This window comes from Saccopteryx leptura, chromosome 6 (genome assembly GCF_036850995.1).
Source record: "Saccopteryx leptura isolate mSacLep1 chromosome 6, mSacLep1_pri_phased_curated, whole genome shotgun sequence".
NCBI classification, from domain to species: domain Eukaryota; kingdom Metazoa; phylum Chordata; class Mammalia; order Chiroptera; family Emballonuridae; genus Saccopteryx; species Saccopteryx leptura.
The window spans coordinates 169,155,739-169,180,716 of NC_089508.1; the positions used below are offsets into that span (position 1 = coordinate 169,155,739).

Here is a 24,978-nt window from a genome sequence, read left to right on the forward strand (position 1 = left end):
TTTAGACTTCATGGGCACATACCTATCCGCCAGCAGGCCCATCACTGTGTCCCCCTTCTCTGGCTTTAAACCTGGGGTCTTGAGTCACACAGTCTATGCTCAAGTCCTGGGCCATCAGCCAGGAGCTGGGCATGAGACTTAGAAGGTTGCTAAATCTCTCTCTTTCTAATGATTTTCAACTGGTGTGCTGCAAAAAAAATTTTTTGAAACGTGCAATTCCTGATTATTGAGTCAGGGTACTGACCTCTTTTTCAAATAAAAAAATGACAACAGCCAACATAACAAGAGCCATCCGGGGTGAATAAGTCAAAATTATGCCCTGTTTTTGGTCAGACTGGAACAAAATGTAATATAATTTTTTTGGTGCACTGCAGAATTGTAGTAATTAATGTGTGCCGTGAGATGAGCAAGGTTGAAAATCGCTGCTCTGCAGGTCAGTTTCATTATTGATGACACTGAGAGAGTACCAGTACTTACCTCCAGGCTGAGTGGCAGGGCAGATTAAGTGAAATAACGTAAGCAAAACATTTAGCATGGTTTCTGGCACATGCTCCTTCAATGTTGACGTTTAACTATAAGTTCATACTCCTTATATGATATTAAAGCAAAACATCTTAGTGTGGGCACCAGTTGGTTTCATCCTGGGACATATTTTAGGCCAGGCACAGTGCCTGATAATCTTCCAAAAGCCAATGGGTTTATGGCTCTAGAGGGGACTCATATGTTCTTTCATCTTCATTTTTTTTTCCAAGTGAGAGGAGGGGAGATAGACAGACTCCCACATGCACCCCAACTGGGATCCACCTGGCAACCCCCATCTGGGGCTGATGCTCTGCCCATCTGGGGCCATGTTGGCAACCAAGCTATTTTTAGCTCCTGAAGTAGAGGCCACGGAGCCATCCTCAGTGCCTGGGACCAATACACTCAAACCAATTGAGCCATGGCTGCGGGAGAAGGAGAGACAGAAAGAGAAAGGCAGATGGTCACTGGTCACTTCTCCTGTGTGCCCTGATGGGGAACTGAACCCAGGACACCCACACGTTGGGCTGTCTACCACTGAGCAAATTGGCCAGGGTCTTCGTTGTTTTTTTGGTTTGGGGCTTTTTTTTTTTTTGTACTTTTCTGAAGTTGGAAACGGGGAGGCAGTCAGACAGACTCCCGCATGCGCCTGACCGGGATCCACTGGGCATGCCCACCAGGGGGCGATGCTCTGCCCATCTGGGGCGTCGCTCTATTGTGACCAGAGCCATTCTAGCGCCTGAGGCAGAGGCCGTGGAGCCATCCTCAGCGCCCAGGCCAACCTTGCTCCAATGGAGCCTTGGCTGTGGGAGGGGAAGAGAGAGAGGAAGGAGAGGGGGAGGGGTGGAGAAGCAGATGGGTGCTTCTCCTGTGTGCCCTGGCTGGGAATTGAACCCAGGACTCCTGCATTCCAGGCCAATGCTTTACCACTGAGCCAACCGGCCAGGGCCTTTTTTTGTTTTGTTTTTTTTAATTCTCTTGGTGTCTTAGAGAATTCATCCATTTTATTTCCAAGTGGCAAGGTTAGTTTTTCTTGATGATACTTTAAGTTCTGGAGCTGAAATGGAACAGACTACTTTTCCCTCTAATTGAATTCTCTTCCCCTTAATTAAAAACAGAAAAACCCTCTCTGTTACCATCAACAGATTACGATTACTCTCCTCCCTTTCTGGTCCCCTTACAGCATACATTCTTTCCCTTCCTCCGACTGGCACCTGTCTTTACTTAGAACCTTGTGAGATTGAGTGAGAGGCCCAGGAGGCCTGCGTTCACGCTGGTCTTTGCAGCTGAGTGATTTGGTTGAGGTCCCTAGTGCTGTGTCCTTGCCTGCTTAGTGGCCGGATGCCTAAATGTGACAGGATTTTATCGGTGCAAATCCCAATGAAAGGGAATGTGGTAATGATGAGCATTGACCATTCCTAAAGTGTAAGGCAGGAAACCTTGTCAGCTAAACATTCTGCCTCCAAACATTGCAAAAACGGTTAAAAATCTCATTACTGGAGGGCGTGGTATGCAATCATACTTCTCAAACTAGAGTTTCTGTACGATTGTACTGTCGGGGATTGGTAATGTCAGGGAAGGCAGGATTTACCTTCCTAGACCAATAGATTTCATCCACAGCACAGCAAGAAATTTGGAACTTTTATGCTAAAAGATACATGGAGGTGAAGGGATTAAGAAGTACAAATTGGTAGCAACAGAACCATCCTGGGGAAGTAAAGTACAGCACAGGGAATATACCGGTAGTCAGTAATATTCTAATAACTGTGTATAGTGTTAGATGGGTGTGAGATTTATCAGGATGATCACTTAGTAAGTTACATAATGTCTAGAGTGTACACCTGAAACTAATATAATACTATGTCAACTGCAATGGAAAAATTAAAAAAAAATGATTTTTTAAAAAAGGACACACGGATATATTATAGAGTAGGGTGCAAAATCGACATGATTTTCAAATATGCTATGGAAACTATGGTGAGAAAATTAAACTTGTGCAGCCCAATTGGAACCAATATAAAAAAGCAGCAGCAGCCGCGGCATCTGCTTGGTAGGAAAGAGGTGCCAGATGAGACCTGGTCCCCAATAACACAACCCAGGCAGCTTTCACTTCTGCCTCCTGTTCCAAACCACGTGCTTTTGTTCAGTTTCCCTTCACAGTCTCCCACACCATCCGATTCTTCACACAGATCTGTTCCTGTGACCAACAGCCTTCGTGTGTGACACTCTCAAGAACATACTCTAGAATTGTAGGTATGATATTTTCCTCCCATCAAGAACGTGGAGAAGACCCGATCTAGGAGAACATTTTCGACCAGAGAATTAAACCCAAACTGCAGACCCGCCAGAAAGCTGTGGCCCACCCAGCGAGGGGCTTGGGGTTCAGGTCCGATACACTGGTTTTCTTGTTCCCTGTTCTCACAACACACCCCGGATCGGATTGCAGGGAGAGCGACTTGATCCCAGGGTAGGCGCACCAAAGGGATGTAATTAGCCTATTAAGTTCTGCTAATGTCCTGTAAAGTCATTCAAGTGAGAATGGCAGATAGGTCAGTTCCCCCTTGGATGCTGCGGCAGGGAGCATTGCATTTCCATGCTGTTTCTAGTTCCCACAGTAGGAATCAGCAGACTCAGCGGGACGTGGCCTCTACTATTCCATCAAAAGAAGATGCCATGAAGAGTTTCTACAGCATGTGGGTGCCCAGAACTGGACATGACCACTCCCCAAATTCTAGAGCCTCCCCTCTGACGTCGTAGCCTCAGACTGTAGAAATTACTTCTTAATTCCTCTTACTCTAATTCCCACTCATCCACTTAATAGAATGATCAATTTTAGTTGGCCAGCAGTAAGTACAGTGCATCTGGCATAGGTAGAGATCTGTTTGTTTTTCTTGTGGGGGGTAGGGTTGCAGTTCCTTCGTTTTCTTCTAGTCTTTTCTTAAGGGAAAAAGGATACAAGGCGTGTTACCCCAGAAGTCTGAGAAACCAAAGACCCAGATTCATTCATTTTTATGACAAATATTTACTTTCTTTGTCCCAGGCACTTTGGGTAGCCAGGGAGCTACCGCACTGAACAATACAGAAAAAGACGTCTTAACTCTGAGGCTCTGATGTTAACTCTGAGGTCTTAGTATGTTAGACATGCCAATTTGGGAAGTGTGTGGGACAGACGGTCACACTGGTCAGGGGGAAGGTTGGAGTAACAACAGAAAGGTGAAGGAAATGGGGATGAGGAAACAATTGGGTGGGACAGTTGAAAAGATTATTGGAGGAGTCTATGTAAGCACAATAAATTAAAATCAATTAAAAAAAAGATTATTGGAGAAAAGTCAGGGAAGGGAGAGGATAAGGTATTAGATGGAATGTACACGCAGACATTGTCATCACCAAGAACGATAAAGAATGAGAGAAAACTCATTAGCCCACTGCCAGTGATGTGTAGGCTGTAGGAGACCTCTATGTATATTTTAACCAAAGAATTTGTCCAGAATGGTAAATGTACTTTTCCAACACCTATACATTCATAGATAAGCATTGAAGAGGTTTGCATTTAAAATCAGATTGATATCTTTTTATTTGAATCATGCCTGGATGGTATTTCTGAACACAACTGTACATAAGAAGGCCCTAGAAGAGTCTGTTTTCGGACAGATGCCTGGGTTGATCTACAGATAGTCCAAATACCACAGGACAGAGCTAGGTAGGTCACAGAATCCATGTTTTATAAAGCCCGCCTGGTGACTTTGAACATATCCAGGTTTGGTAACCTCCAAGGGAAATCATATTATAGTTTTAAATGAAACCATATTATAGATCACCTAAGTGAAATTATATTACAGAGTGTCGAGGGTCTTAAATGAAAGAAACATTTTAGCACAAGTTATTTCACATTTAGGATTATTTGAAAAGATAAGAAAATGGTGCTAAATTTCAGAACTAGAAAAATCTCAACTTGTTCTAGCAGGAATTTATATATATATATAGCACACTGAATTTGTTTTAATTTTCTTTCTCCTGATATATGAATAAACAGTGCTTTCATTCTGCAGTTGACCCTATAGTGACTTAGAAGAAACCTCATCACATTTTGGAAAAACTGTATACTTAGAATCTATGCCTACATACTTTATTGTTATAAGTCCACTTTTCCTTTTATAATTGTCTTCGATTTTCCTCATGTGCTTTCTCTGAATTTAGTAGTATACACACCTTTTTGGCACAGTTCCTTATGACTCTTTCTCATCCTCTCCATTCCCAAAGGACCTATATCTCAGTTGTCTTTATATTTCTGAAGTCCTTACCAAAATGGATAAATATTTGATGAAAAAACGGATCTGAGATTGAAGTTAGAAGTATCACATTAAGCTAAATTGTTATCTCTCTGTTCTCTGTATTCTTCTTTAAGCATCATCTTTAGTTTCTGGGGGAAGTAGTAGGTATAAATTAAAGAGCGATGCTCAGGGATTTATAGAAGCTCATAAAGTGTCAAACCCAAAACAGTTCATTTTTCCCAGCAAGCCATCATAAACTCAGAGATCAGTATGCTGATCTTCCACACCCAGGTCTGGCTTCCTTCCTGGCCAGGCTTCTGGCCGGGCTAAGGGCCTCCTTCTCGCTTGACAAACAGTAACTGATGCTCGCGGGATGCAGGTCTGAAGGAAGTAGTTAGGAGCCTAACCTCAAGTTTTCAACTGTACAGCATTCTGTGGTTCATCATAGTGCTCTGGTAGACACTGTTAAGATCAACCTTAGGTGCACTAAACATTCTCCTGGTATCACTGAGTCATTCATTTACTGCTCACCAGGTACCGTGAGCCTATGTGATGGAGGCTGCCATTAATCTAGAAACCATCCCTGACATCAAGTAGTTCATGGTCCAGTTGAAGAAGAAATAAATATAAACGATAAATGTTAGGATGGAAGAAGCATACTCTGCAGAACACATAGCAGGGGCCATTGACTCAGAACTGGAAAATCAGGAAAGGCTTCCTGCAGGAAGTGGCACCTGATTCGAGAGGAAAGGGGTGAATTTGCATTGTCTGGGTGCAGTGGTGAGAGGACTCTGGTTCTGGCAAAAAAAATGGCCCAGTGGATAGAGCATTGGACTGGGATGCGGAAGACCCAGGTTCGAGACCCCGAGGTTGCCAGCTTGGGTGCTGGCTCATCTGGTTTGAGCAAAAAGCTCACCAGCTTGAGCCCAAGGCTCGAGCAAGGGGTTACTCGGTCTGCTGAAGGCCCGCGGTCAAGGCACATATGAGAAAGCAATCAATGAACAACTAATGTGTTGCAATGCACAACAAAAAACTAATGATTGGTGCTTCTCATCTCTCCATTCCTGTCTGTCTGTCCCTGTCTATCCCTCTCTCTGACTCTCTCTCTCTGTCTCTGAAAAAAAAAAAAAATGGCAGAAGGTGGGCGGATGCAGGGAGCATTTAGGGGACTCCATGTGCTTCCCTGTGGCTGGAGGGAGGACAGGAGCCAGATGAAGAAAAGGGTCTTTAGTCTATAAGTGAGTTTGAACTTGATAATTCTTAAAATAATGGAATCCATCAAAGGACCTGAGAGAGAGAGAATAGCCATAAAAACATAGTTGGAAAACCTACTATACTTCATTGTTTTGAGCGAATGGTACCCTGTACCAGACAAAAATTTGCCACAGCTACTGATGATCACTTATGAATCCAAATGAACTTTCAGAGCCTAACAGACTAAATGAGAAGATAGTCTGAGTTCATGAGACTGCGCAGGCACCTACCTGCACATGGGGGTCGGGTGGGAGGGTATGCGTGGTTCTATTCGTAAATCAGCAACTTTTTATTCATTAATACTGTCCAGAAAAGAGGACCCTGACAATCTCGGCCTGTCAAAGACCAAGGTCACCTTATTCAAGTGACATAAAAGCCACTTGACTAGGCTGAAAATGAAATGTTTCAGAATTTCTTCCCTAATGGCTTCTGTGAATTTAGGTTGAAGGGCTTTAATGGCGCATTAGGGAAGGGCAGAAAAACCTGGGAGTGGAGGATACGGGGCTGTTAGGAACAATGTTGCTGTTTTCCAACTGAGGACCACTCACCTTCTATGTTTCAGGAGAATTTTTAAAACTCTATAGGCCATTCCTCTAAGTATTTGTCATGAAACTACTCCCTCGAGCAGAAGAGGCAGGGGTGGGGGGTGGGTTGTTCCTTTCTGTGGATTTAAGGATCTCACCAAAGCATGCAAGACTGGTCCAAATCTTTTAATCAACCACCCTAGGAATAATATTTCTATTGTAAATTAGAGAATTATAGCATTGTCCTGAAGAAATATTAATTTCTGCAAGTTTAAAATAAAAGCACCTTGTAGACCTTCTTTTCTTATTTTATACTTTACATTCACTCCAGATTTACACAGATGAAAGTGATAATTAGCATTACTACCTTATGGTAACTTAAGGGCCCCATATGACCCTACGAAGCAGTACTTACGTGCTTAGACATCATGTGCTGCAGAAATAAAGAGACTGAGGTTCACAGCCTAGCTCTTCCATTTGCTACCTCTGACCTTGGGCTAAGTTACTTAATTTTTTAAAGCCTCAGTTTTCTGATCTAGAAATTGGGAGTGTTCGTGCTGATCATCTCATAGCTTCCCTGTGAGAAGTGAATAAGGCTGTGAGTGATAAGAGGCCAGTGGATTGTTTCAGCCCAACTTAGCATTCTTAAGCATTTCCCCCTTTAGTTCTGTTTGTTTGTTTTACTATGAGCAACTTTCTCTCTCTCTTTTTTTTACTCCCCTAGAGATATCAAGCCTGACAACATTTTGCTTGATGAACATGGTAAGTAACTGATTTGTTTGCAACCAACGTGACTTGCATATGGAACAAAAGTTATTATTCCCGGCAAAGGGGCATCCCGGATAGAAAAGATGTCTTGGTTGATTGACTTGAGTTCTATGTACAAACCCCAGTTTAGAAGTGGGAGGGACAAGCTGGGGATGTTTTAGTATTCACAGCAGCAGCGTAGTACACCAATACACCCTTAAATAACACTGAATGGACATAATGAGAAAGTCATTCTTTTTTCAATTTCCTGCTATACTTACTAATGTCTTCAAGAAAACCATTACAGTTTGGGGGTGCATGTTTGCTTTAATATCTTTATATCCCTCATCTCCTTTTGTTCAAAAAGATAGAACAAGTCTCAAGCTGAGAGCCTGTGGCAGACAATAGTATCTCCCTAGAAATTAGGAGCACTATTTTATTGGCATTGCGGCTACTTTTATGCTTTTATGCGGCAAATTGGTTTTACATTTGCAGAAGAGATACCCGTTTTCTAGGCAAAGGTCTATCAGTCAAAAAGATCATCACTTTAAGGAAAAATATAAAATAAGATGAAGGCATATGTGGTACCCAGATAGGAACGTGATTCGAGGTCATGGAAAGAACCAGAAAGGTGAATAATGAATGCCTGAAGTTCAAAATGCACTCATTGAAGATGTCCTATAGAAAAGTGGTCCCCAACCTTTTTTGAGCCATAGACTGGTTTAATGTCAGAAAATATTTTCACGGACCTGCCTTTAGGGTGGGACAGATAAATGTATCACGTGACCGAGACAAGCGTCAAGAGTGAGTCTTAGACAGATGTAACAGAGGGAATCTGGTCATTTTAAAAAAATAAAACATTGTTCAGACTTAAATATAAATAAAATGGAAATAATGTAAGTTATTTATTCTTTCTCTGCAGACCGGTTCCAAATGGCCCACGGACCGGTACCGGTCCACGGCCCGGGGTTTGGGGACCACTGCTATAGAACAAGCTTTTGCCAACAATGATTAAATGTGTCTAATCTCTTTTTCATATATATATGAATGCACATTTGGATTTACTGGTCTTTCCGAGTAGACCTGTAGGACCCACAGCCTGCAAGTTATAAATGTTACTATGGCAATAATGTCCTTGTTCTTTTCAGAGAGCCACTAGATGAGTAGTCAATCTGCAAAGCTCTTTAGTCATTTGACTTTAACAGAGGGAATTTCCAAGTGGGACTAAAACACCAAGTGCCATCCATTGCTCATTATTTATTTACCTAGCTGCATTTTCAACCGGATTTGCCAGACCCCCACCTGGGCTCAGAGGGGCTAAGGAACACTTTCACATATGACCTCTAATTTCAAAGCTTGGGGTCATTATTTATTTACAGACTGTCTAAAATGATTTTTTCCACTTTCTTTCAATGCCTTATTTCTTCCTTCCCTTTCCTGCTTTTGACATTTGGAACAGAGTCTCAGAATTTCAGAAATGTGAGCAATGGTGAGACTTAGCATGAAGGTGACTTTTGTTAACACGCCAGCTCTCCTTTGTCTTAATTAAATAGGAAGCAGGGTCCTCTCTTATTCTGGTGCAAATAAACTCTACAGAGCTTCCCGGTTGTGGTGAGGGTCTCTCTTAGTCCATAGAGGCCATCTTTGCACAACTTAGAAAAAGATGCTCCCTCTGCCTACCACAGCCTCATGAAATTACATGGCTGGGTAGTCAAGTAGAACCCAGGTTTGGGGTCTGTTCCCACCTGCCTTGGTCACCACTGTTCACAGTATATTGCACCACCATTCACTGAGGCCATGAATGGAGATACAAAGGTCCTGTCGACCAAAATCTGTCCAAGATTTACCTTCCATGTCATAGAATAGTGTTTTAACCTTAGAGCTCAAACATGCTTTCATCCTAATCTTACCATGAGGTCGTTCTGTCCTTTCTCCTTCACCTTCTTCTGCCTCCTCATGGTCTTGTCAGTTTGATGGTTGCAGAGTAGGAGAAAGGTCTAGAAATAAATTAATCTGCAAATTCAACCACCCTTCGAGACTACCCTTGTCAAAGATTAGTTGTGTAATATTGTGGTTAAGAGCATGGATTCTGCACCAGATTGCCTGAGTTTAAAACCAAAGAGGATGGGATACCTATATACAGTGGAATCCTACCTGGCCCTAAGGAAAGGTGAAATATTGTCATTTGCACCAACATGGATCGATCATGAGAATATTATGCTAAGCAAAATGAGTCAAATGGAAAAAGTCAAGAACCATATGATTCTACTCCTATAAGGGATATAAAACTGAAAACAACAAACGAACAAACAAGACAAAGGTAAACTCATAGACACAGACAACAGTATGGTGACCACCAGAGGGAAAGGGGGATAGCAGGGAAAGAAGAGGGTACAGGGGCCAGACACATGGTGACAGGAGCCTTGATTTTGAGTGGTGAACACACAGTGCAATACACACAGTGCAATACACAGGTGATGTATTATAGCATTGTACACTTGCAACCTATGTAATTTTATCAGTTTCGCCCCAATTAATTTAATAAAAACAATTCACCCCCTCAGTAGCTCTGAGAGTGTCAACCAACAGGTTGCCTAAACTTTCTCTGCTCCCTTAGTTTCTCCAGAGATCAAAAGAATCCTTATCCCTTAGGGCTAATTGTAAAAACAGACTGACATCCCATTTATAAAATGCTTGATTCCAATATCTGCCAGAAGAAAATCACTCAACAAAAGTTAAGTATTAGTATGATTCTATGAGTTAGTAGGGGCTTTCTTCCCTTACAGAAGGAAACTTAAGACTACTTCATCTTGCTGTGTAATGCTATGTCTCTGTAACAGATAGTCAGTGAACTCTGGGTATTACCTGTCTTTCCAAAAGAATTATTTTGATTCCAGAGGGAATACACCAAAGATTCTGTGTGTCTAACCCTTTGTTAGGTCTGGTGTTTAACCCTTTGAGTAGTGAGTTTTTTTTATGCTCGCTGACTCCCGGGAGTGAGTTCTTTTTCAAAAAATAAAATTAGTTCCAGTCATAGTTTTATTAACTTGAAATCTTGTTTGTTTGATAACCAATTTAAGGAAACAAGAAGATCATACATTTACCTTTTTTTCAATGGTTTCCTTACCCATTTTTAAAATAAATCAATCATCCTCTGGATGGTCAGGAGGCATGAGGACGTATATGAACGTTCATACTACTCAAAGAGTTAAACAATTTTGCTGAACTCAAATTCTCAAGTCACTACACTGTTAACGGCCCATTCTGTGTTTCTTCAGGTGTGCAGGGAGCTAAAAACCCACTTTCCAGGGCATTTTATTCTTGGTGGGGCTCGGACTCGGTACTTAGGACAGTGAACAGTCATCCCAGTTGGCCTGGGGCCAGTCCCAACTACACCTGTTATCTGGTGTTCTATTAACAAGGACCCCTTTTCTCTCTCAAGTGTCTGGGTTTGGACAATGCATTAATATGGGGATTTTCTGTAGTATATTCCCATCCTGAACTCAACCTGAGAATCACTGGTAAGAGAAACATTGCTTCGGGAAATACTGGATAAGAGAATGGGATGAAAGTAAGCAAAAAAGATTGAGAGCTAGTCTCTAAACATTGTCCTAGGAGCCCTTTCTGGGGAAAATAATTTTTGAGGTTATTTGCTTTCTGTTTATTCAGATTCTGGGGGAAAAACAACAACTAAGGATTTCAGGCATTCTCAGGGACCATAATTAATCACTTTTTAATCAATCAATTCCTGGTAAACCCCCACCCCCACCCCTGCCCTGAGCTTACCATGTAGAGTCGCTCTTGGGAGAATCAATTGAACCGCAAATCATTGCTGGCCTTTGGGAGGGTCTTCTGGTGTGAGTTCCCACGTTTTGTATTTGAAACCATCATTTGCCCTCTCCATCCATATTTACAATATTTTTACAATATTTCCTCCCTGATGGGTACCTCCTACCTGGGTTTTTTAGCACCCGTGAAGGATAATTGCCCGTTTCTAGTCTGTCTCCTACACCCATTCCTCCAAGTGAGCTGTTGATTATGCCACATTGCTAGTAGATTTCATTCAGCACTATTCAGCACAGGCAGAATCATTGTTTTATTCCCGCTGATTCATCAGAAAATAAATGGATACTTAAAAGGGCAAAATCCTTTCATAAACCAGAAAATTTTTCCATGGTGTGAATAAACATTTCCTGTACATGAGAATTTTACTTTAAAATGTTTCTTTTTTTTTTTTTTAGTTTAGAGCATACCTCTTACTGTTCTCACCAAATACCTCATTCACTAGTTCAGAGCCCAATAAGGCATTAGACGTTGGATGGCACATAATTAGTTTTCCTGACACATATTTTCATATCCTACCAATGTAAGTACGCCAACCCAGTCTATCTATTCCATAATGTCTAAACTTCTTGTGCTTTTTATTGGTTATTCAGGAAATAAATAGTTGTTTCCAGACAAACAGTATTGCCAGCCTGGGATATCTGACAAAATGACAATTATGGCATCATCTATAATTGATGTTTCTTAATATCATCCCTAGTCACTGGGAACAGAGAAAGGCAAAAACTTAGTCTTGGGGGTAAAGAAGAACTAAGCTTATTATCTTAACAGTTCCTTCCTTGCAGAATCTCAAAATGTGCTTAAAAATTAAATGGGCAGAGTATTAAAATACACACACACACACACACACACACACACACACACACACACACACTACCTTCTGTAACTCTGGAGTTCCTGATCACGACAAATAGCAACAATTGAAGCCTGACCAGGCGGTGGCGCAGTGGATAGAGCATCAGACTGGGATGCAGAAGACCCAGGTTTGAGACCCCGAGGTCACCAGCTTGAGCGCAGGCTCATCTGGTTTGAGCAAAGCTCACCAGCTTGGACCCAAGGTCGCTGGCTCGAGCAAGGGGTTGCTCAGTCTGCTGTAGCCCATGGTCAAGGCACATATGAGAAAGCAATCAATGAGCAACTAAGGTGTCGCAACGAAAAACTGGTCATTGATGCTTCTCATCTCTCTTTGTTCCTGTCTGTCTGTCCCTATCTATCTCTCTGTCAAATAATTGAACACTTACCTCCTCCCAAATGCTGGACTGTCTCCCACAGTCATTATTTTATTTGTTTTTCCCAACAATCTCATGAGAAGACCATTATTATCCCCCAACTTTACAAGGCGATAAGCCTCCTCTTAAAGGTAACACAGCCAGTTAGTGATTGAACCTGGACTTGAAGCCAAATAGTCTGACCCCAGAGAACAGACCCTTCCCCACAGTATCTCCATGCTCACGCTCACCTACTTCCTATCAAACCTTGTGACTGCTGATCCAGTGCTCTGAGCATGACCCATGGGGAAAAAGAGAGAACGGAAACCTGAGACCACCTATATACCGTGACAGGGTGAATTATCAGAACCACCCACTGGTACCCGTCAGGCAGGAAAATCCCCACTTTTTGCTAGATGAGTGCCGTTTTGACTTGATTGACATGTCATCACATAAACAAACATAAACACTTTGGGCACAGGACAAAGTGAAAGTTCTCTTTGGCAGCAGGCTGGATGCCATCACAGAGTAGATAGTGAAGCTAGGCAGGGGGTGTGTGGGTTGGGGGCCTTGGAGAAGAATCAGATGACATCTCCTCCAATTACAGCTGTGTCTCCTCCAAACCACAGGGGCACGGAAACGGAAATGCCAATGCTTTGCAATTGTCTGAAAGCATATGACTTTTGTACCAACAGTTAATACAAAAAGCTTGTCTGAACTTCTGGGACGCCCCTTTCTTCCTGCCCGCTGTCACTGCAGGGACCCCGATGCACCTGCCAGGTGTGCTCCTGCTGAACTCAAGCGTTAGACCCTCATAGCGATGCCATGAGTGTTAGAGCAGAGAGAGACCATAGAGATCAACCCACTCCTTGTCTTTAGGAAGGAAAACAGTTCAACACAGGAACGGGATGTAGGTCTGCAATGTGTTAGGAACCGAGTTCAGTTAGCACCCCAGCACTCCTGGGTCCCAGTCTAGAACTCTGTATACTATACAACCTAGTTATAAATGAAACTTGCCTTTCCCCCCTGCTTTCCCTTGGGGAGTTATTTTGTTAGTCCTCACTAGGGGACACCTTGACTTAACACACAGAAACTACTCATGTTATTTCAGAAAAAAACAAGGATAAACAAAAAGACTCTTTCTTGGCAAAGAAATAGATATAGTAAGTCCTCAATATCATCCGTAGGTTCTTGGAAATTGTGACTTTAAGCAAAATGACATATAAGGAAACTAGTTTTCCTATAGGCTAATTGATATAAAAAAGAGTTAAGTTCCTACAGCATATTTCTGCTCACAAAAACATCACCGATTTCTAAATAAAGAGCCCAAACACTTTTAATATTAAACATTGAAGTAAATATGAGCTAGACATACATTGAGGAAGGATAAATAAAAATAAGAAAGAGAGTTTACAACCCACCAATTCCAGTTCACAGTTCCGGGTGGCCAGTTCCTGCAGCTCAGGGCACATGGTGGGAATGAACCCCAGACAGGACAGGACGCCCCTACATTACACGGCCACGCACACTCTTCCTCCGGCTGGAACAGTGTAGACAGGCCAGGTCACCTCACGTGCACATCTTTGGGACGCAGGCATAGGGAGAAATGCAAACTCCACACAGACAGTGGCACCTGCTGGGAATTGATTTTTTTTCCATCAATTTTATAATAAAACACCCTTGAACAAAGCAACATTATTTGTAGACCCGCTGTATCCACATTCATGTCTGCTTGTCTCTAAAAAATATCCCATAAGTTACCCCTGGAAATTTGATACTTTAACAGCTCTTGGGTCCCTGTGGGTACCCACCATCACCAACTGAAAATGTTGTGGAGAGAAATTGCCTAACTAGAATTACAAGACCATGATCTCTTAACCACCACAGTCAACGCTCTCTGCGGTTGTACTACAGATTGACAGTCGGATACTCATCTTTGCATTTCATGTTCTGGCTGTTGGCAGGTTTGCTGGTTGAAGAACATACTGGTCTTGGGGACAGAATAACCGCGCTTTTACTGCTAGGTACCCAAAGCGTAGAAGAATGTACAGACGAAACTTCCAGTTAGAAGCATGGTTGTGCCACTAATGGACTTAATGCTCTCTGTGGTCCTTCTCTCACTCCAGGGCACGTGCACCTCACAGACTTCAACATCGCCACCGTGCTGCCCCGGGAGACGCGGATCACCACCGTGGCCGGCACCAAGCCTTACATGGGTATGGGTTTCGGGGGCAGCTGTCATGACTGAGAGCAAGGCTTTTGCTTTCCGTTCCTGTAGACACCACTTATGGTGGGTCTGATCTGTGGGGATTTGCAGGTGGAAATGACAGGCCTACCCCCTCTGACTTTACCTGGGGGCTTCCAATATCCTGGGTCTTAGGTGAGCCTCAGGATTCTCCACATAGGGATCACCCCATCTGATGATGTTGATTCAGGATGGCCATTGATTACACCTTGAAAACACTATTTCATAGAGTTATTTAGGGCATCATCTATCCACTTCCTAACAAAGAATATGGATTCGATGAATGAATGTCTACTCATTGCCTCTGGATGCTTAGCACTGTATCAGGTGCTGGTGGCCCTGGTAGGAAGCCACACAGACAAGGCCACCAGCTCATGGAGCTTACCTCCTAGTGAGAGGAGTTTAAAAATAGAATCAAACAGAGAAGACAGATGCAGAAATAAGTGACAAGTATGATCATCACCATTATTTACATGATACTGCATTCCGTGCAGAGGGCTGTGAGGTTGACAGTGTTCAGTTCTCATCTCAGTTTTTATTTTTTCCCAGTACCATGGGTTCTCCTTTGTTAAAGATGAGGACCTTTGTTTTGCCTGAAGCTTTAAAACTTACCGAGAGGGTGTCTAAAGGGTCGAGAATAGTGCCAAAATGGTCAATTCGGTTTCACATTGAATCGTGCTAACAGTCACAAAGTAATAAAAATTCTGTCACCGGAAGCAGCCGTCTCTCTGCAGATACCATTCCGACATAAGTAGCCCTAACCCCCTGTCCACCCCCGGAAACATAAAAGAAGATCCATTGCCCTTTGGGGGTGCAAATGGTACTCAGGATGAGGGACTTCTACCCCGCTCTCCCTGCTGTTCCTAAGGCAGGTGAGTCAGATCTCAAGAGAATCACCTGCAAAGTCGGTGCATGAACATGAGATGATGAGGTGCCTGGTGTTTCATTCCTGGTTGAGGACTGTTTAGTCACTGTACTTGCTGACCAGTCCCTGTGCTACAGGGCTGATCTGGCCATGGTATGTTGACGAGTTTGGAGTCAAGTCTTGCTGGGCACCACTGTGGTAGGAAACGGAGACGTGCAGCGGTGTGTGTGCGAGGGTGTGTGCATGTGAGTGTGTGCGGATAGGGATCCAGCTAGAGGATGTGGTCCAGCTGCACAGGGGCTCCTCCAGGGCCCACGGGGTGCAGCCTGGAAGTCAGGGTGGCTCCTTGTCAGCATGGCTTACTGGAGACACCAACAGTCCCAATGCAGCCCAATTGTGTCAAAATCTCAGGAGGTGACCCCCAAGCCAGAGTGGTATAAAAGCTCTTCAGGCAATTATAACATGCAGTTGGAGTTGAAAACCCCTCCTGAAGACCAAGAGCTTGGTTAGCTATCAGAAATAACTAAAGAGAGGCCCCCCCCTCCGGGGCAGAGGATTTGTGTTAGGACTCGTGTCTCCGTGCTTCTTCCAGGTTCTAAAACAAATGGTACTTTCTTGGAAAAGAGAGAAGGATGGATGTGAGAGCCAGAGCAATCATCCCTCTCCACACCAAGGTGGCCGAGTCCAGCCTGGTGGTGTCACGGAGCTTTGAATCAGACCCGAGATTGGGTTTAAAATTCACAGGACTGAGTTGTAGGGTATATAAAGTAAATGTTTTGATAAGCAAAGGGGATTAAATTTATTTGGCAACAGACTGAGCCCCTAGGAAGGGAGCCCATACTCACTCAGCAAAACAGAAAGGCTAGAAGAGACTGCATAGCTGTTAACAGATGAGAAAAGAATAAAAATGACATGCTCCTACCCTAACGAGCTGTGATGCTTAAAGTGGATGGTGTCACTAGTTAAACGTGTGTGATTACATTAAGTCAGGGGTAGAATGCATTATACTGGCGGCTAGATATGGTCAGAGTAATTCAAAGGCAAAATATTTGTATTGAAAGCAAGGGCAAGGACAATGCCACTTTCTTTTACTATTTCATTCTTTTTTTTTTTTTTTTCTGCAAGCAACCGCAGAGAGAAAAGAAAAGAGAACCCTCCATGCAGAACCACATCCCTTTCTAAGGGAAAGAAATCTATGGCAGAAAATGAGCCCTGTTTTATACAATGTTAGAACAACTGCAAATTTCCTGGCTTCCAATTATCAGTGGGGGGATTAAATCTCTTTTGTCACTGCTAAAATAATGGACCCATATAATTTCCCCTCTTTTCTGCCTAAAACCCATGGCACTTAACGGAAATAAAGGACTGTCCCCGCCTGCTGCTCTGATGGGTTTATTCGGCAGGTTTCCTGGGTTTCCACATTAAGGACTGTTTTCTTGGAGTCAAACCAGAAAATGTGCATCTATCTGGGCCTTCTAGGCCTGGTTTCCATGGTGAGAGGAGGACCAGAACGCCACCGTTGTTCTCGCTTCCCAGTAATTTTAAATAAAAGATCCATATAATTTAACCCTCCTCAAAATCGGCATTTTCAGTCTTTTTACAACATAGAGCTTGGAAATTGGAGCTTGGACAAGGTTCTCTGTGCCCCTTCGTCTTCACACTTATAATTAACAATTACTAATATTTATTGAAAGCCTTCTGTGGAGCAGCCAATGTGTTAAATGTTTTGTATTCATTTATTCATTTATTTATTTTTTCTCAACAACCCTATACTGCCAGGCTATAATTATCACCATTTTACAATTAGGACAATAAGAAACTAAGTAATTTGCCCAAGATCACACGGCTAGTCATTGAAAATAGCCTAGATCAGCGGTTCTCAACCTGTGGGTCGCAACCCCGGCCAGTTGAGAACCGCTGGCCGAGACGGAAAGCAAACTGTCTGACTTGAGAAAATCAAGCTTTTTCCTGAGATTATTTTTTTAATGTTATTTGTGGTTCTTCAATGGATGTAAACCAGTTTAAGTAGGCCAATCTGTTAGAAATGTTTCTTGTTTTATTTTGTAAAAAGTGAATATCTGACTATCATTGCTTATCTCTTTATCGAGAAGTTGCCCTTGGCTTTGGTTTTTGGGTGGCAGTCTTTCTAAGAGTATCATGGCTAGAAACCATCTTTCCTTTTTTTAAAAATATTATGTTTTGGCCCTGGCCGGTTGGCTTAATGGTGGAGCGTCGGCCTGGCGTGCGGGGGACCCGGGTTCGATTCCCAGCCAGGGCACACAGGAGAGGCGCCCATTTGCTTCTCCACCCCCACCCTTCCTCTCTGTCTCTCTCTTCCCCTCCCACAGCCAGGGTTCCATTGGAGCAGAGATGGCCCGGGCGCTGGGGATGGCTCCTTGGCCTCTGCCCCAGGCGCTAGAGTGGCTCTGGTCGCGGCAGAGCGACGCCCCGGAGGGGCAGAGCATCGCCCCCTGGTGGGCAGAGTGTCGCCCCTGGTAGGCGTGCCGGGTGGATCCCAGTCGGGCGCATGTGGGAGTCTGTCTCTTCCCGTTTCCAGCTTCAGAAAAAAAAAAAAAAAAAAAGAAGTAAAAAATATTATGTTTCCAATAATTTGGTAAAATCTACCGAACAGACCCTCACCAGCACTCATGTTATAGCACTCCGATGGAGTATTCATTAGCAATTAGCCTGGAAGGGAAAAACCTTGGATTCAGTACTGAATGAAGATTACAGGCTTATGGACCAGCTATTCCTTTGAGGTGCTGGGCATATTATGAAGCAGTTCCTCTGGCTCTGGAAATGAGAGGACGAGCAGTCTGCCCATTCTGAACCACTCTTCAGTCATAATTTTCTCATTCCGTGCTCCCTCCCAGCGCTCCAACCCTTCCTTCTCCCTCCTCCGAGGTCAGGGCCACTATAAGCCAGATCACTTACAGCAGTGGTCCCCAACCCCCGGGCCGCGGACTGGTACTAGTCCGTGGGCCATTTGGTATCGGTCCGCAGAGAAAGAATAAATAACTTACATTATTTCTGTTTTATTTATATTTAAGTCTGACGATGTTTTATTTTTAAAAAATGACTAGATTCCCTCTGTTACATTCATCTAAGACTCACTCTTGATCAGGGGTCCCCAAACTACAGCCCGTGGGCCGCATGCGGCCCCCTGAGGCCATTTATCCGGCCCCGCCACACTTCCAGAAGGGGCACTACCATCTCATTTGCCGAAAGCAGGCCCATAGTTCCCATTGAAATACTGGTCAGTTTGTTGATTTAAATTTACTTGTTCTTTATTTTAAATATTGTATTTATTCCTGTTTTGTTTTTTTACTTTAAAATAAGATATGTGCAGTGTGCATAGGGATTTGTTCATAGTTTTTTTTATAGTCTGGCCCTCCAAAGGTCTGAGGGACAGTGAACTGGACCCCTGTGTAAAAAGTTTGGGGACCCCTGCTCTTGATGCTTGTCTCGGTCACGTGATACATTTATCCGTCCCACCCTAAAGGCCGGTCTGTGAAAATATTTTCTGACATTAAATCGGTCTGTGGCCCAAAAAAGGTTGGGGACCACTGACTTACAGTTTAAATTTTATTTTATTTTATTTTATTTTTTTTATTCATTTTTAGAGAGGAGAGAGAGAGGGAGAGAGAGAGACAGAGAGAGAGAAGGGGGGAGGAGCTGGAAGCATCAACTCCCATATGTGCCTTGACCAGGCAAGCCCAGGGTTTTGAACCGGCAACCTCAGCATTTCCAGGTCGACGCTTTATCCACTGCGCCACCACAGGTCAGGCTGACTTACAGTTTAATGAATTAAAACATTCTCCAAAAATATACAAGTTCACTATGGAAAAATGTGTGTCATGCTGATAAGCAAAGGGGACATTAAATGGATCCTTCTACTTCCAGATATTTATGGTTTTCATCCCGACCTTTTGTCTGTGCTCACACACATACATCCTTTCTAAAGTTGGATTGTGCTAAATTTGTGTAACTTAAAATTTTCACTCTGTAATGTAATCACAGTAATAACAGGCATCACCCAGTGAGCATTCATTATGGCCTGAGCACTTTGCTGTTGTTAACATTTATTGTATCATTAAATTCTCAAAGCAATACTGTGGCCCAGGTTTGCCTATTAGTCTGATTTTTACAAATTTACAAAAAAAAAAAAAAAAAAAAAATCAGGCCTAGAGAGATAACCACTCAGCAAATGACCGTGGAGCACAAGGTTAAACCCAGGTCCCAAAACATCTCGAACATGGATGGTGACGGTGGTACAATGAATGATTCACACTTACCGAGCTCTTCCTATGTGCCCAGCACTGTTCTAAGTACCTGCCTTATGCCATTTACACAATAAAATTCTATGAGGCAGGCACTGTTGTTGTTCCTACTTGAGATGTGCAGACTGAGGAGTTAAGCTCTGCCCAGGATGAGCTGTGGAGATAGCCCTCAGGGTCTGACATCAGAGCCTGACTTAACACTCCACTGTGGTACCTCCCTGAGTCCGTCCACATGCCTCAGCCAAAGCTGAATCTAGACAATGAATTTTCCATGCCCATATATATATAACTGTTGTTTCTAATGGCCACATGCCACAAAACAGAGGACTGCATTGAAATTTATTTACCCAATTTCTTTATTGAATGTTAAGTTGTTTCTCACTTTGAAATATAAATTCACAATTAAAATTCTGTTAGCAGAAGTATGTCCATCCTGCAACTTAATTATTTCCTTGTGATAAACTCCCAAAGAATTCCTGGTCAAAGGGTACTTATGTTAATGCATTTCCCTCCTGAAAGTTCTGGTTGGCTTGAGGCTGCACTATCAATATCTGATAAGTACAATAGCACCTCATTATGATACTAAAATCGTATTTCTTTGACTTCTTTCGTAAATTGCCTGTTCATGCCGTTTACCCATTTTTATTAGGGTTTTATACCTATTCTGATGTTTTGTTATGATTATATAAAGAATTCTTGCCCTTTATGTATTAGGAATATTAAATTCTAGTGTATCATATGTGTTATACATGTGATTTCCCACTGTTTACTTGCTATTGTTCTTATGACATTTTTGACACAAACTATTAATATTTTTCCAACATCATCAAATCATTCATCTTTTTACTTTAGTTTCTACTTTGTATGCTATTTTTAGCAAAACCTTCATAACCTCCGGATTTTTTATGTGGTTACTTTATATTTTTGTTATTGTTATAGTTTCTTTTTTACTTAATCCAGCTATAGAGTATCTTGATTGAAGATATGAGGCAAGGATCCAACTTTATTTTTTGTTGCATTATTAAATACTTGTTTTAAGATCATTTATTAAATAAGATCTTTTCTATGCTGACTTGAAATAGGATCATCATATGCCTGACCAGGCAGTAGCACAGTGGATAGAGTGTCAGTCTGTATGCTGAGGACCCAGGTTTAAAACCACGACGTCACCAGCTTGAGTGCAGGCTCTTTCAGCTTGAACGTGGGATCACTGGCTTGAGCTTGGGCTCATAGACATGAGCCCAAGGTCGCTGGCTTGAGCAAGGGGTCACTTATTCTGCTGTAGCCTCCCGGTCAAGGCATGTATGAGAAAGCAATCAATGAACAACTAAAGTGCTTCAACTATGAGTTGATACTTCTCATCTCTCTCCCTTCCTGTCTGTCTGTCCCTGTCTGTCCCTGTTTATTGTTCTCTCCTTCGTTAAAAAGAAAATACTGTTATCATAAACTAAGTAATTTTATGTACTAGAATCTATATTCTGTGGCTTTCAAATCTTAGTCATTGTGGCTTTATAATATAGTTCACTACATGGGACTCAAGTTCCTTTATGCTTTTTTAGAAAACTATTATTCACACTTCTGTGATAAATGAAATTTAGAATCATTTTTGTATATTCCATTAATTATTTCTATTGCTCTAAAGTTGCAGATTACCTTTGGAGCCCTTTCTTTACATCCTGACCAGAATCTACTCTTCAGTTATTTTAAAACCTGAAAACCAAATAATAAAAATCCAAATAGCTAATAAACACATTAAAATAGGGCCAATCTTATCAGTAATCAGAGAAATATCCATTTCACCACAATGAAAGACAATCACAACACACTCACAAGATTGGCAAAAATCAAAAGTTTAGTCAATACCAAGTCTTGATAAGGAGGTTGAGCTAAAGAAGTCTGATACTTCGCTGGTCATGTGTTAATGGTACTGTAGTAAACAGTTTGGCATTTCTGGAGTATGTGAAGATATATATAACATGACCATGAGCTCCCCTTATAGGAATGCACTCAAAAGACATGTGGACTTACAGAAATCTCATGTATGCAGGCAGGTTCATGAAAGGGTTAATCTCAATTCTGCCAAATTGAAAGCAATCCAAATAGCCATCGAAGACAGGATAGGTAGGTAAATTACAGTACGTTCATAAAGCACCGAATGCGAGCAGACAGACGTGCAGAACAATCTGATAAACCTTCCATGTCAGTTTGAGCAAGGAAGGCAAGACACCAAAGAAAACAGAGAGTGGGATTTAACATATATGTACATATACACACATGCATACACGTTATATATACAGGGGTGGGCAAAAGTAAGTTTACAGGCCCTGGCCGCTTGGCTCAGTGGTAGAGCGTCGGCCATGAGTGCAGGAGTCCTGGGTTCAATTCCCAGCCAGGGCACACAGGAGAAGCAACCATCTGCTTCTCTACCCCTCCCCCTCTCCTTCCTCTCTGTCTCTCTCTTCCCCTTCTGCAGCCATGGCTCCATTGGAGCAAAGTTGGCCCAGGCACTGAGGATGGCTCTGTGGCCTCTGCCTCAGGTGCTAGAATGGCTCTGGTTGCAACAGAGCAACGCCTCAGATGGGCAGAGCATCACCCCCTGGTGGGTGTGCCGGGTGGATCCCAGTCAGGCGCATGTGGGAGTCTGTCTGACTGCCTCCCCGTTTCCAACTTCAGAAAAAAAAAAGTAAGTTTACAGTTCTAATGTAAATAAATAAATAGTGATACAAGAATAAACTCTTGCATTTTTAGTACTCACAACTGTAAACCTACTTTTGCCCACCCTATACATATGTATGTACACACAGATAACGTATAGGCAAAACTGAAGTATTGTTTAGAAGTGCATATGTAGATAGTAATTCTATGCAGAAAGGGAAAAGAATTACTAGCATCAATTCAAAATGGTGATTACTTCTAGGGTCATGAACACAACAGGAACAATGATGGGATCAAGATTCTAGTTTGTGACCTGGGTAACGGTCCCCTGGCCATTTGCGTGTACCTACTTGTCAAACTGTTTTTTGATGTTGTATCTCCTTTTCTGAATGTAGATTAAAATACTTTAAAAACCAGACAAAACACCCAATGGCTCTTTGAAGGAATTTGGAAGAAGCTTGGTCCCTCTCCACCGCTCTGGTCCCCGCTCGGGGTCAGGGCATGCTCTTGGAGGGTGTAAGGGCCCCTCTTATCCCTCTGCTCTGGCTTTTCAGCTCTTTGAGGGCTCAAAGAGTTACCCATCTTTTGCACGTGATGTATTTTCTCCATGTTCTACCAACATTCCTCAATGCCTAGCACACCGGATTTGTTGAATGAATGAACACATTCAAATGTTTTCATGCTGAAAAACAGAGTAAGTAGAAAAAGGGGATAAAAAAAAGATGCTCACATAAACTCCAAGGGTAACCCAAGATGACCGAATTCACAGCTTTAGTAGTGTGATGTGTGGTGTGATAGGTATTCTCTTAGCACGATGGTCTATTTATCCCTCAGAGTGCTCCACAGCTTTCCTAAGTGGCGTGTCTGTCACCCTGAGGGACTGTGCGAGACAACTTGCTGTGGGATGCTGAGTAGGGACAGCAGAACTACAGCCCATTCCATCCAGTCTGTGGGGTACCATCGGGTCAAGGCTATGATCTCCGAAACTGCCCAGGGACCTGTGACTTACATTGTGCAGAATTATGCGTAATAATGAAAGGATGCATTCTTCATGAAAGGTGGATTCAGCAGGGATTGAATCCTGCACAGTCCAGGCACCGCAGGCCCCTGCCCGTAGGGTCAGCCCTGGGCTCTGGGATGTCAGCATTCTACCTCTCATTGGCTGTTGTCCACAGGGTTTTACTTAGAGCTGAGTGTACTGGGAGGGCCAGCTGATGTGTGCAGGACCCAGACCCAACGATCCTTTGTCCGGAGCCAGCACTTCACCACCAGAGGATGGGTCACGTGTGTGTGGCTCCTGGCTAGGTAAAATGCCCATTGTTAACGAGCTTTGCCTCTCTATAAAGGTGTCTGATTATTTGAGCACTTTCTAGGTGGCTTGCTCTATTTAATTCCTCGCCTCTAGAGAAATTACATTATTCTCGTTTGCTGGTGAGGATTCTGAAGCTCAACCAATGGACCTGTTCAAGGTCCCAGTAAGTGATAAAGGCAAGTTTTGAACTCAGACAGCGCATCTCCAGAGCTAATGGTTGCAACCATTCCTTGACTAATTGACTCAGCATTGTTCATTCATCCTATAAATGACTCTTGAGAGACACTAAATGGCACACTTAATACTGGGCACTAGGAATGTAGTGGTGAGCAAGTAGATAAAACACCTGCCCTTGCTTTGTGTTTCCTTCTCTTTACTCCACCCCCACCCCCACCCCACCAGGAGGTGGGACAGCCTTGGAAGACTATGAAGAAGGTTCACGTTGTGTCAAAGTACTTAGAGAATGCCCTACTGGGGGGCAGGGGGAGTTGGCCTTAAAGTTGACTATAGCTCTGCCTTCCATTGGAGTCCATTCAAAGGACTGTGTTGCTGTAAAACATTATGTCTTTCAGAGTGCCCACTCCCCTCCTTCCCTCACCCCCAAAAGCAGGATACAAATGTTGCCCTTGCCTCTTCAAGATGGCTGAGATGGAGAGCCAATTCAACGTACACTGCACCAACTTCTGAGTGGTGTTTGCAACCATAATACAAATTTCAGCCCTTGAGCCCAAACCTTCCAAATCAAGACAACACATAACATCATCTCCACCATCTCGCTTTCAGGGTTAGCCACACATGTGAGGCCTGATGGGATCTCGTTTCTCATTGGTGCATGTTCTAAGAATGAGAAGGATGAATTCACCAAGGCCCGTGCCTGCCTGTTGTGTAGGCTGATGAATAAGGCTCCTGAGAGACTAGACAATTAGACATTTTGCCTGCTGTGAGCAACGTAGTGATGGATGGCAAACATCTCTACAAGGGTTTCTGCCCTTTATCCTGGTGTTTCGCCTTTGGGGGACCATGCTGGGAAAAGATTTGTTAATGTCTCAGGGAGTAAAACAGACCTAACTTTCCTGTGTGTTCAGCACCCGAGATGTTCAACTCCAGAAGAGAAGCCGGCTATTCCTTTGCTATCGACTGGTGGTCCCTGGGCGTGACAGCGTACGAGCTCCTGAGAGGCCGGGTACGGTGGCATTGCACTTCTCTTGGTTACTCTTCCAGCAACTTCCATTTTTAGAATGAAAAGGTGGATTAT

General features: G+C 43.0%; 1 protein-coding gene and 1 non-coding gene across 4 annotated transcripts in view; both read left to right on the forward strand.

Moving 5' to 3' along the window:
- STK32A (serine/threonine kinase 32A) overlaps positions 1 to 24,978 on the forward strand; it is a 105,220-nt gene that overhangs the window by 67,462 nt on the left and 12,780 nt on the right. For all 3 annotated transcript variants that reach the window (XM_066342557.1, XM_066342558.1, XM_066342556.1), the window contains exons 6-8: positions 7,293 to 7,330; positions 14,493 to 14,582; positions 24,809 to 24,906. In XM_066342557.1, coding sequence (XP_066198654.1) covers positions 7,293 to 7,330; positions 14,493 to 14,582; positions 24,809 to 24,906 — 226 coding nt within the window. The remainder of the gene's footprint in view (positions 1 to 7,292; positions 7,331 to 14,492; positions 14,583 to 24,808; positions 24,907 to 24,978) is intronic.
- TRNAS-UGA (transfer RNA serine (anticodon UGA)) lies at positions 22,078 to 22,153 on the forward strand. Its single transcript has one exon. It is a non-coding gene; the product is annotated as a tRNA-Ser (tRNA).